The 12,403-nt window shown below is 49.8% G+C and overlaps 2 protein-coding genes across 2 annotated transcripts; both read right to left on the bottom strand.

The window, feature by feature from the left end:
- Positions 1-140: 140 nt before the first annotated feature.
- On the bottom strand, positions 141-2,384 carry LOC142903140 (uncharacterized). The gene is made up of 2 exons (XM_076048632.1): positions 1,772-2,384; positions 141-1,227 (listed from the first exon to the last, which is right to left on the bottom strand). The coding sequence occupies exons 1-2, from the start codon at positions 2,382-2,384 to the stop codon at positions 932-934; spliced, it is 909 nt and encodes a 302-aa protein (XP_075904747.1). The 3' UTR covers positions 141-931.
- A 2,030-nt stretch (positions 2,385-4,414) lies between these two features.
- styxl2 (serine/threonine/tyrosine interacting like 2) lies at positions 4,415-12,403 on the bottom strand. Its single transcript, XM_076048657.1, has 6 exons — positions 12,322-12,403; positions 11,287-11,476; positions 11,082-11,203; positions 9,399-9,630; positions 8,201-8,418; positions 4,415-7,286 (listed from the first exon to the last, which is right to left on the bottom strand). The coding sequence occupies exons 2-6, from the start codon at positions 11,418-11,420 to the stop codon at positions 4,642-4,644; spliced, it is 3,351 nt and encodes a 1,116-aa protein (XP_075904772.1). The 5' UTR covers positions 11,421-11,476; positions 12,322-12,403; the 3' UTR covers positions 4,415-4,641.

The following is a 12,403-nucleotide window of genomic DNA, read 5'->3' as shown; positions in this document are numbered from 1 at the left end:
AGTTTTGGTAAACGCTTAAGGTTAGTTTTATAATGACAATACTACTACTACTACTACTACTACTACTACTACTACTACTAATAATAATAATAATAATAGCAATGGTTAATGAGAGTTAATTTTTTTTAGAAGCTTCTTTAATAACATTACATCATTAAGTCAAGTTTATTAATAAACTACAAATATAAATCTGATTAAAATACAGTATTCATTGTTATTAGGTTTAACATCACTTGAACAACAATTTAAATAAATCCTATTACACTTATTTATGTCACTAATTTTTGCTGCTGCTGCTGCTGCTGCTGCTAGGCATGGGCAAACTACGGCCTGCGGGCCATATGCGGCCTGTTAAGCTTTTTAATCCAGCCCACCGAACGATGAAGAAATGATATTAATAGAAAATAAGTCATAAAATAGCTATGTTTCTTCCATTTTCTAAGTGTTTTAAGAGTCTTTTCAATAGAGAGCTAAATATCGTGGGGCTTCCTAATTTGTTGTAACTTTGCTTATGTAAATTTTCAATAGACATTAAAGCACGTTTTCAACATATCCCATGATATATTTTTTTCTCCTATGAGGTGGGTCATCGAAAAACTTTATCCATCTGCTCCTGCTCCGGCCCCTCCGTCAAATTTTAATGTGTCACTGTGGCCCCACCAGTCAAAAAGTTTGCCCACCCATGAATTATCTGCTAACAACAAATGCATACAACATCTAAGTAAGAGCTACAAAACTAATAACAACAAAGAAACCATCCCACTTCAGTTTGAACAGTAAAAATTAAAACTGGAACAGCACAAGGCCCGTCTTCCCAGCCCACTGCAGCTTGATCCACGTTACCACTGGGGGGCGGTATTTTCACATAAAAAGCTATGTTTACTTTTTCATCAGAGCCCAAACCCTTGAAACAAATGAGGGAATCGCTTGATCAGAAGTTCATCATGGACTCGAACTCATCGATCCTCTGCCTGGTGTTTCCTTTGCGGATCTTCCTGTACGACACGCTCTTGTACTTGGACGACTGGTGGCCGCTGGCCTTCTTCTTGTCCTCCGTCTTGCTGCTGTTTCGAGAATTCTGACCTGTGACTTGTCCTGCGTCATCCCCGTCTTCCTCCTGATGCTCTGTCCCGGGGCCGATCGACCCAGGTGCATGCTGGGTCGGACAGGGCTCTCCGTCCATTGACGCCACTTGTTCCTCCCGACCGCAGCTCGGATCCCCTGGACCTGGATGTGAAAGAACTTTACTGACTTTAATTGAATTACTTTGTCTTATTTTCTTTTTTTTTTAAAGGTCAGAGCATGTGTTTTAATTGGCTCTGCGTGAGCCTCTGGCAATTATAATTTGCTCGTGGCGATGGCAGCCAGTGTCATCTTTGTGGAATTTTAATTTGATTTCCATGAATGGATGAACCCGTCTGGCCTGAATCTGCACTATGAGTAATTGTGCTCTTGCCAATCACAGATGCAGGTTATATAATTTGCCGAAGCAAGAAAAATATATAAATATAGCGCTTTGAGATAAGCCACAACAAATAAATTTAGCTGGTAATTGAATTCCTTTTAATACAGATTAAAATTCATTTCGTAGGGTTCAAATGAACAAAAAAACAACAACTGAAAACTTTTGAAATGAAGGGTACATTCACTTTTTTGGCTCCATCTAATGAAAGAACGAAACAACAATGGTGAATCAAATGGAACAAGCCTCAAATCGTCACTATGTCTATTTCTCCAAAATGACTGTATAAAAAGCTAGCGAGACATTTACCTGGCAGCGGCTCAGGTGTGATGCCGCGTCCCGCCACAGGAAGTGATGTCATCGGCACCTGGAGCCGTCCCTCCAGCTGCTGGGCTTCCACCTGCTGCGAGGTCTCCTGTGGAGCTCCGTCCATGTCCATCAGGGGAGCCCGCTGGGTTCGGCCTGGCTTCTCCCCCTCCTCTTCCTCCACCTCCTCCTCCTCTTCTTCACCCTCTTCCTCCTCCCACTCTTCCTCCCCCTCCTCCTCTATTGGGTCATTGTGGCGGCCTGCTGATGCGGGATAGATGTCCTGGCTGTGCTTCCCGCCAGCCTCAGAACCTTCCTCTACTGCTGGGACGGCCTCCAGAGCTTCACCTGCTCTTCCTGTTTCTGGTGCAGGTGATGATGCCACTTGCTCTTCTTCTTCTTTTTCTTCTTCCTCTTCTCCTTCTTCTCCTCCATCAAACTTTGCCTCTTCCTCCTCTGGCCTTCCATCACCTTCTACTTCCTCTTGTGTCCTGATCTCTCCCTCTGTTACTTTGTCTGCCTCCCGTGTGTCTTTTCTTTCCTCATCCCCTGTGCCTCCCGTCTCCACTGTGCTTCCATCCCGTTGCTCTTCCTCCTTTTCATCACTCTGCTCCATCCCCTCTAATCCCTCTTTCCCCTCCCCCTCCTCCATCGTCTTATCTCCTTCCTCCTTCCGCCGCTGGTCATGTTCCTCTTTGCCCGTCATCTCTTCTCCAGCCTCAACAGGAAGTTCACTCTGTCCTTTATTTCCTACATCCTCTTGTCTCTCTTCTTCCTCCTCTTCGTCTAACTCTGTCTTTTCTTCAGCCTCCCCTTCCCCTTCCTCCCTGATCTTCTCTTTTTCTTCAGCTTTTTGTGACTTATCCTCTTTCAGCTTTCCATCTTTTCCCTCCACTTCACATTGTTGTTCTTCTATCGCTTCCTCGCGATCATCCAGCTCTCCGCCGTCCTGTGTTCTTGCTGACACTTCCTGATCAGTCTTGTCTTCCTCTCCTTCTTCCTCCTCCACTTCTGCCTCTCTTGGACCTTCTTCTTCTCCCCCTCCGTCCACCACCTGCCCTTCTCCTCTTTCCTCCACTCCTCTTTCTTCCTTATCCTCAAATTTTTGCTCTCTTTCAGTCCTCTGTCCTTCCTTTTCTTCTCCTCCTTCTTTCTCCAACACACTCTCTTTTTCTCCGTCTTCTCCCTCGGTCCCGCCCTGCACCTCACCACGTTCCTCCACCTCAGCTTTGACGTCCTCCCGTGTTTCCCTCAGGTTTATTTCCTCTTGCTCTTCCTCATCCCTCCCCCCCACGCCCACCTGGATCACTTCAGAAGTTTGATCTTCTCTTCCTCCATCCACACTTTTCTCCTGCTCCTCAGCTGATTCCACCTTCTGATCATCAGTCCTCACTCCTGTCTCTGCAGGATCTCCTTGTTCTTCTCCTTTCTCTGCCGTTCCATTCTTCTGCAGCTCTTCATCGAGGCCTTCCCGCTCAACATCTCCCTCCGTTTCTTCTTCATACTTCTTGCTCTCATCTTCCTCCTCCTCCTCCGTCTTGCTCTGTGGTCTCCCCGTGCCTCCTGCAGACAGGAAGGGCTCCATGGTGTCCTCCAGAGACAGGATGTCCCCGAACAGGCCGACGGCCTGGATCACCCGGGACACCATGTTGTCCTCCAGCTCGTCCAGCATCTCCGCCGCCGTCCACCAGCTCGCCATGACCGACAGACAGCGAAGGAATCCGAGCCGGCGTGAGGGAACCTGTCAAAGCCTGCGTTCCCTGCCTTCCTCCTCCTTCTACCACGCCAAAGTTCAAACCTCTCTCAGTCACACTCACTCACTCACAGAGGATTTGGTTAATGCTGATTGGCAGAAATATATAATTTTCCCCCTTCGGGGCTTGTAATACTTTAATCTGGCAGGTGTGACCTCTCCATTTACCCACCTTATTTCCTTTAGAGTAACAGTTAGCACATCACTATTGATTGAAACCAAAATAAGCATAAAGCATAATTTTATTTTTAGATTTAAGCAAAAAAAAAAAAAAAAAAAAGTAAAAAAACAAACAAACAGATGAACCACAGTCTGAGAAGCAAATTAATTCCATTAAGTCTCTGGATCTCCTACTTCATCTTAATAACATGCTCTTAATAGACAATGTAACATAAAGGTGATTCGATGATTCTGTGGTTTTAATATTCATTTTTAGTTTATTTTTTCTCTTCACTCAAACTCATTTTTCTTTTCTATTTTTTACAGCTTAAGATCAACATTCCCATAGTGGTTTATCCATCCCTGGTATGTAAAGCTGCGCAATAAGCTGTGCAGTGTTACAGTCTCACATGTGCGGTGGTTACACCATCATGTCCCGTTCACATAAGGTGATTTTTGTTACAAATTAGCTTCGAGTTGCTGAGTGTCATTTTTATTTTTCCTGGCTGTGTGTTGGAGCAAGAAATAATAATAATTAAAAGGAATTTACAGAATTGATACTACCACAAGTACCACCACAAGTGGCCACCAGGTGGTGGCCAAGACGTCAAAACCAGAGGAACTGCTGGGCCGTGAGTTGAACAAGTTGAGTCAAGTTGTTGTTTAGGGAAATAAAATTGGCTTGTGACTGATTTTGAGTATGTATTACACATCAATTAGATTGATTGATTGTTATTAGATTGTTTATTGTAATAAGAAAATACAAATGCACTTGAACACCTCTGTTACTTTTTACTTTCCCTTGAGTTTTACAATCTGCAGCAGTTCAGGGCACTTTTAACATCTATAAATATATAGTTTATGTTAAGGCAAAAGTGCTACGGCTACTTCTTGTGGTTTCTTTAATGCGCAAAAGTCTTCGACGTCATATGGAAGAACCTCCACAACCTGGTCTGCTCCCCTAGGGGGAGCTCCTGCTCTGCGACTTGGCATCTTGTTGCGCCCTCCAGGCTGCCAGCACCTCGTCGCCCTCGGCCTCGGCCTCGGCAGCGGCCCGGGCTCGGGCCCTCTGCCTGGTCTGGGCGATGAAGGCAGCCACATCGTCTTCGTCGTCCTCCTCCTCCTGCAACTTCCTGCTCCTTTGCTCCGCCGCCTCGTGCGCTCCGTACGGCCGCCGTTGCTGCGAGATCCCGTTGGAAGGAAATCCCTCCCCCACGCCCCCAAGCAGCAGCTGTGACCTTAACCTGGAGGTCACCCCGTACTTCTCCTCCTCCTCCTCCTCGCCCAGGCAGAAGGACTCCCTGTGGCTGGAGAAGTCGAACTCGGAGGCGGAGGCGTCCAGGTCGTCGTAGGGGTCGTCCGGTTGGTTGTCCCCGGGGATGGGCCTCTTCTGGGGGGGCCGCACGCTCCTCAGCCAGTCGTCCACGCTGGTGTCCTTGTTGCGCTCCAGCTCGGGGTTGAGGTTGAGGCACCCCGAGAGGCCGTGGCTCCTCCGGGGCTTCTCCTTCTTCTTGGTCTCCTTCAGGAACTCCTCCTCCCGCCTCTTCCTCTCGTCCTCCTCCTCCTCGTCCTCGTCCTCCCCGTCCCCCCGGGGCTTCTTCTTCTTGTAGAGCGTGCTGCGCCGGTTGTCCTCCAGGATCTTCTTCTTCTCGTACGCGGCCATGCGGCCCCTCATCTCCGACTTGATCTCCTTGTCCATGGCGTCCAGCTTGCCCATGTCCACCTCGTCCTGGAAGAGGCTGTAGAGGGGGACGCTGGTAGTGGTGATCTTCTTCCTCCCGCCGCCCAGGATGGAGATGGAGGGGGCGGAGCTAAGCGTGGAGCCGAGGGCGGAGCCTCTGGAGAGGCTGCTGGGCGCCCCGGAGAGGACAGAGGAGGCCCGGCCCCGGCCCCCACCCTGGCTGAGGATGCTGGAGCAGGAGGCGGAGCTCAGCAGCGAGGCCCTGTCGTCGTCGGCGAAGCGACCCGATAGGATGCTGGAGGCGGAGCTGCCGCAGCTGGACATCTCGCTCTGCTTCTGCTTGATGGTCTCCGTCACAACATTGGCAATCCAGCTCTGGATGCTGGCCAGGTTGACCAGCGGTTCTCCTCCGGGACCCACAACGGTCGGAACCGGGATAGGAGGAGGTGTAGGGAGAGGGGGAGAGGGCGGGTTGGTTGCTGACCTCTGACCCCGAGGCTGGGACACGGAGGAGATGACGGAGGAGATGTCGGATGAGCGGCCGCTCAGCACCGAGCGGGCATCATCAGCGGCAGGCGGTCCGGCCACGCCCACTCCGGCCCAGAAGGCCGAGAGGGGGACGGTGGTGCCGCTGACGGCGCTCTGCTCGTCCCAGCCGCACACAGAGCGGCTCTCCTCCAGCGTCCTGCGCGCTCGCTCCAGCACCTCCTCCCGCCGCTGCCTCCTCTTCACCGAGGCCGAGTCCTCGCCCCGGCCCAGCTCCAGCACCTCCTGCCGGTCCTCCTCGCCGCCGTGGCGCCGCTGCTGCCGCAGCTTCCATGACTGGTAGGCGGTGAGGTTGACGTCCTGGAGGGACGGCGTCGGTGGCGTGGCTGCGGTGACGTCGTCTCCCCCCTCACCGCCGTCCTCGCGGTCCTTCTTGTTCCAGCCAAACTGGATCCTCTTGACCCTCCAGCGCTCCAGCGCCGTCATCTTCTCCTTGTTCCTCTGGCAGAAGTTGTACATGGACGACGAGTCGGATAGGATGCTCTCCACCTCATCCTCCACCTTCCTCCTCCTGCCCCTGCCGGCCACCAGGGCAGCGCTTTCACCGCCCTCGCTGCCCTGCTCCTCATCTCCCTCCTCCTCCTCCTCTTCTCCATCCTCATCCTTCCGGGCGTAGCGGGCGGCCGCGTGCTCCTCGATCTCCCTCAGCCGCTGCCTCCAGAGGTCAGAGTAGGTACTGCAGCTTGTGGCGGTGGAGGTGGCGTCGGCGGGCAGCCTCCTCTGCCTCCGCTTCACTCGCTCCCGCACGGCTCGCACATCCTCACTGGTGACGCTCTCGGCCCCGTCTCCGACTCCGCCCCCCTCCTCCTCGTCGCTGTTCAGCTGTGCCTCCCACCAGTCATCGCTCTGGTACTTCTCGTTGCGACACTGCCACTCGCGGATCATGCTGCCCACCCCGTCCTCCTCTTCCTCCTCCTCTTCCTCCCCCTCCACCTTCACCCTCACCTCCTCCTTCCTCTCCACGCCGTTCTGCATGGCCATGAGCATGGCGGAGGAGGAGGCCACGCTGCTCATCACGCTCTGCCCATCCTCCTCCTCCTCCATCATGATGGAGCGGGCCTTCACCTCCACCAGGCTGCCCTCCTCTTCCTCCTCCCAATCCTCCTCCTCCTCTTCCTCGCCGAAGATGCGAGCGCGGGCGCGGGCGTCCACCACGGAGCACTGGCTGATGGTGTCGTCGTCGTCGTCGCGCTCTTCCATCAGCGCCTCGTTGAGCTCGCGCAGCTGCTTCAGGAAGCCCTCATTGGGGTTGACGGGCCGCTTCTTGCGGATGGAGGTCAGAGCCTCCATGATGCTCATGCTCTGGAAGATCATGAGGTAGGAGGCCACCAGGACGGCCGAACGGCTGGCGCCCATCATGGAGACCACCATGACTTTGCCTGTAGGTGAGAGACATGCATAAGGCCAAAAAATAAATAAATAGATAAATAAAACGCAAAGTGCTGGCCTGTGACCTCTTTATTGTCTTTATATTGTTTATATCCCCTAAATCTCTGCAAAAATAAAAACACAATGTGCTAGTGGGCTGAGCCCCTTTTCCAAGAAACGCAGACATACTGCTGGACTCACCGGCTCATATGGAACATCTGCAGAGTGGCAGAATGACCTGGTGATTAAACCTCTGGCTGTAAAAGACAATCAAGGGCTCAACTCTGCTCACAATAATCCAAAACCTGGGGGGAAAGTTGAGATCTGATGGAGTCTAACCGACTGACTGATTGACCAGCAGTGAAGCACAGGATGTGCAGACGCTGGAAAACAGAGCCGCAATGTCTGAATGTACAGTACTCGCTAATTCACTTTAAGCTAACGAAGTTTGAAAAAAATTTCATGCCTGACAAAGTGAGAAGGTTCATGACCTCGAGGTGGTCAAAGGTCGTATAGTGGGCATCCTTGCGCCGCTTGCGATGTTATTTAGCCCTCTGTTTGCTGCCTCGCACTAAAAGCCCAACACCACGTTGCCACTTCCATGTCTTTGGAAGGGAGCCAATGACCAAAATCCTGGGAGAGGATGCCCCTGGTGATGTCACAAAGGGTTGTTATTTGAAATGGTGTAAGCAACATTGGAAAAAAAAAATCACTGTTTTCATATCTGGAGAAGTTAATCAAGAAAATCTTGATGAGTGAGGGAAGAACCGTGACGTGTAGTGAGTGAGTAGAGAAGAAGAAGAAGAAGAAGAAGAAGAAGAAGAAGAAGAAGAAGAAGAAGAAGAAGTTTCCCCTGATGAATCTAAAGCTACAGTGTTTTTCCGTCAGCCCGTTAAGCTCTTTTCCGAGCGGCTCAGCTTGCTACCTTTGTGTGTGAGCAGGGCCTCGTCCAGGAACTCGGCGGTGGGCCGGAAGTGGGTGGAGATGTCGGCGTCGGGGAAGTCGTCCAGCTCGATGCCCATGTAGGTGATGTTCATGCCTGAGTAGAAGGACTCGCCGGTGTAGACGCCGGTGCCGTGGGCGGCGTTGAGCACGTGGGTGATGCCCATCCGCTTTAACCGGGCCTTGTTGACTGCCATGGACCTGAGGGGGGCGCCGGAGAGGGGTTAGGGGAGGGAAAGCCGAGTGTCAATAGATCATAAATACATTCAAGTTCGACTCTTCTTGGAATAAGACGTGGTGTGTCTGTTCGAGAAGGATATATCACTGATCACCAGGGGCCACCAATATGGCGTCCGCAGGCACCAGGTCGCCCCCTAAAGACTACATGAGTCGCCTGAAGGCCTGTTGTAAAGATTAGATTTCAAGATTAAATTTTTTTTCTGTTGCTATTCTTTTGTAATCACACATTTATACAGATTTGAAAATGACAATATCTTCAAAATAAAATGATCAAAATATTTCATTACATATGAAGTCTGGAGAAGTTTAGATGGACTCTGTGAAGTCTGACTGATTGAAATAGAGTGTTGAATATTCATATTATGTGTACCTTGTTAAGTCATTGTTGATAATTATTAAATCGATACCACTTTTTAACAGAATGAGTAGAGTACGAGTACTTGCATTACTTAATAAGTCCTTCATAAGGCCATTACCCTATTATTTGAACAGCATTCCTCAGTATGTTTTTCTTTTTAACTGTCACTGCAGTACAAACACAAATATAACAAAATTGTCATATACATACATATACTGTACAACTGGTATTTGTGTTATGGTATCAGTAATTATATTTTACGAGTGCGAGTAGAGTACTCAACCCCCGGAATCGGTACCGATACCCAACACTGGTATCGGTAATGGTGTATCCTTAATAATTATTTTGAGAAATAACATGATGAATATCAATAATAATAATACATAACACAATACATAAAGAAAGCTGAAGAAATGGATTATTTCAAAAGCAGTGTAGCAAACTAAGTTGCCCTCCATATGACTCAGTACACATATGACTCAGAACAAAAAAAGGTCGGTGACCCCTGGTATAAATGAAAAGAAGACACAATGGATCCTCTCCAGTGATCTTTGTGGTATTATTAGATCTCGGTGGGACTCACTTCTCGGCGATGAAGATGTTGGGCCACACCTCGTCCACGGGGTTGGCGGGGGCCTCCAGCCGCTCCTGCACCATGGCCCGCTGGATGTCCAGCACGCACGGTGTGTTGTAGGGGCTGCGGTCGTCAATCATGTCGCGCACGCGGTTGTACAGGTCCTCCACCATCAGCTGCTCGGCGCTCTCCAGCATGGACTCTGGGATGGACTCGGCGCGCACGCCGCGGGGCGGCAGCTCTGAGGAGGCGGGGGGAATAAAAAGAAAATATTTTTTAAGAAAAAGAGCCAACAAAATGTAGTCTGGTAGTGTTTGTGTTTATTTCCTGCCTCTAGCTCCGTGCCTTATCCCCTCGAGACATGCTTATTGGTCCGAGTCAGAAAACTGATTTAGACAGGAGCTTTTTGGGATGGAGCTGGAGCTGAGGATCATGGAGCTGATGGGCTTGATGTTCAGTGAGCCCCTCAGGGGAAATGGAGGGGACTTCATTTGTATTTTGCAAGATACTGCAGACTTTTTGCCGTACAACTTAATCTTTGTTTTTACTCTTCAAAAAAAAGTTTTTACTCTTAATTTTACTCAGCTCTATTTTTTTTTTTACTCATCTCTAGTTTTATCTGACTCCGCCCATGAGGGCAGAGCTGTATTCGCTGCTAAATTGGTCAATCAGACAGTGAAGGCGGCGCTCAACGCCCCCCCCCAACACCAGTAGAGCCAAGCGACGGAGCCAACGTTTCTCTCTGATTGCCTCAATCAGCCGCCACCGACGCCGCCGTAATGACGGGAGGAGATGTAGCGCCGACTCGTCCGTAATTGAAACAGACTCGAAGTAAATTGGACTTAAACATTGTCATTACTTTCCAACCAAGGCCCACTGAGACGAGGCTTGGAGAGATTCTCAGGGGGGGGTCACGTGGACCAAAGTCAGTTCAGTCCCTCCAGTTTGGCTTCCCACTGAAATAGCCAATGATTCGTTGACTTTATCGCCGGTTAAAATCGCTTTAGTCGTCTGCAGATTGTGGAGGATATCTTTTTTCTTTTTGTCTCCAGGAAAATGGGAATCGAACACTAGTTAGTGAAGGATCACGTTTGACTCTTAAGGCATCATCAGTGCTTTTTCTGATGAAATGATCAGAATGACTCGTATTTGTCCAATAATTTGTCTTTCAAATGCTTGGAATTCAAAGAAAACACCAAACGAAATGATAGTCCAAGCTAGTCCAAACATTAGCTCGTTCATTAGTGGGCAAAATACGGCCTGTGTGAGTGTATGCAGCCTGTTAAGCTTTTTAATCTGGCCTGCCAATTTGGAAGAAATTATATTAATAGTAACAAAGTCATATAATAGCTGTATTTCATCCACTTTTTCAGTGTTTTAAGAGTCATTTCAATGAATAGCTTCTGTTGGAACTTTGCTTTGGTTCATTTTCAATGGACATTAAAGCACGTTTTCTACATATCAAATAATATATTTTTTCCTCCTATGAGGTGGGTCACCAAAACACTCCATCCATCTGCTCCTACTCCGGCCTCCTCGGTCACATCTTAGAACCCATTGTGGCCCCACCAGTCAAAAAGTTTGACCCCCGCTACCAAGCTAGCAACATCACTGAGATAAAACAAATTCTATCTCAGTGATGTTGCCCCCTGTTGGCTGACCGAGAGACTGCAGCGCCCCACCCAGCCTCACCCTCGTTGATGATCTTCTTGGCGGCGACGGCCGATGACAGGTGGATGGGCTCCATGAAGATGCTGGCGGCATCCGAGCCGGAGATGGCTGAGAACCTGGACTCCATGGAGGCCATGGAGAAGCTGGGGGAGGAAAGAGGAGGAGCCAGCAGGAGTCAGCAGGAGACTTTTATTCACGGGCAGGCCCTGATCATGCGAGCTCCTACCTGGGGGAGGGGCAGCGCAGGTAGCGGGACTGGATGCCTTGGACGCTGGTCTGCTCTTCCTCCTCCTCCTCCTGTACCTCCTTCTTCCCCTCCTCCCTCTCTGTTTGATCAGCGCTTTGGTCGGTCGATGCCATTGTGACCAAACCAGTGGTGGTGGTGCTGGTGGTGGCGGTGGGGGGGATCGGTCCTCCTGAAACGGGAGACGAGGGGGATTTCAACATCCGAGGAGAGCGATGAAGAAAGCAGAGGATGCTGGGAGGAGGAGTCGGGGGGGGGGGGGTATTTAATTGGATCTCAGCGGACGAGATGCGGACGAGATGCGATGTTTTAATGATGAGTGGGGGGGAGATCATTAAAGCTTGATGTGCAGTGGATGATACATGTTCTGTGGGAATCTGCGTCTCTATACGTCTGATTAATGCATGACATGGAACATCATTTCACACTCCAGCGAAGCACACACACACACACACACACACACACACACACACACACACTTGAAGACAACACAGAGCTAATGACGATGTAGCAAGAGGTTTTGTCGGACAAAGACAATATTGCACGGCTGCGCCCTTTAATCTACCCAACGATGATGATCCGCCTAATTTTTTTTTCAGGTCTTTACCTTCAAGTGAAACAGAAGAACCGAAAACATCACAAAACAGGACGACCGCCTTTTAACGTCAAACGTACAAAAGCAGTTGTGTTATACAAACACAAGAAGTCTAAAAGCATAAAGACGGATCATAGTGTGTGTGTGTGTGTGTGTGTGTGATATGTGGCCTTCAGGCTCCTCTATTTTTAACCCAGGGACAGCTGCCTCAGCGTCACTCTGAAAGGCCCGACAGCTTCGGGCTTTACACACACACACACACACACACACACACACACACACACACACACACACACAGAACCACTGACACTAATCGTAGGCGAGAAAACACCCCGAATAAATGAACTTTGAAAAAAAAAAATTCAGCTATGTGTGTGTGTGTGTGTGTGTGTGTGTGTGTGTGTACGTGTGTGCGATCTTACCTCGCTGCTGCGGTCACAGCGTCAGTGTCACGCTGACGGCAGCCAGACACACACTAAAGTTAGACAGAGACCCTCAGCACCA

Source organism: Nelusetta ayraudi, unplaced genomic scaffold, assembly GCF_046127955.1.
Source record: "Nelusetta ayraudi isolate G7.1 ecotype Tasmania unplaced genomic scaffold, CSIRO-AGI_Nayr_v1 ptg000106l, whole genome shotgun sequence".
NCBI lineage: Eukaryota > Metazoa > Chordata > Actinopteri > Tetraodontiformes > Monacanthidae > Nelusetta > Nelusetta ayraudi.
The sequence above is the reverse complement of the archived record's forward strand: the minus strand, read 5'-3'. Positions and strand labels throughout refer to the sequence as shown.

Coding starts and splice junctions, on each gene's coding strand:
- LOC142903140 (XM_076048632.1), bottom strand. CDS start 2,384: ATGGAGCAGAGTGATGAAAAGGAGGAAGAGCAACGGGATGGAAGCACA. Junction 1,228..1,771: donor CACACCTGAGCCGCTGCCAG/GTAAATGTCTCG, acceptor TTTCACATCCAG/GTCCAGGGGATCCGAGCTGC.
- styxl2 (XM_076048657.1), bottom strand. CDS start 11,420: ATGGCATCGACCGACCAAAGCGCTGATCAAACAGAGAGGGAGGAGGGG. Junction 11,204..11,286: donor CTGCGCTGCCCCTCCCCCAG/GTAGGAGCTCGC, acceptor TTCCTCCCCCAG/CTTCTCCATGGCCTCCATGG. Junction 9,631..11,081: donor CAAGAAGATCATCAACGAGG/GTGAGGCTGGGT, acceptor CCGCCTCCTCAG/AGCTGCCGCCCCGCGGCGTG.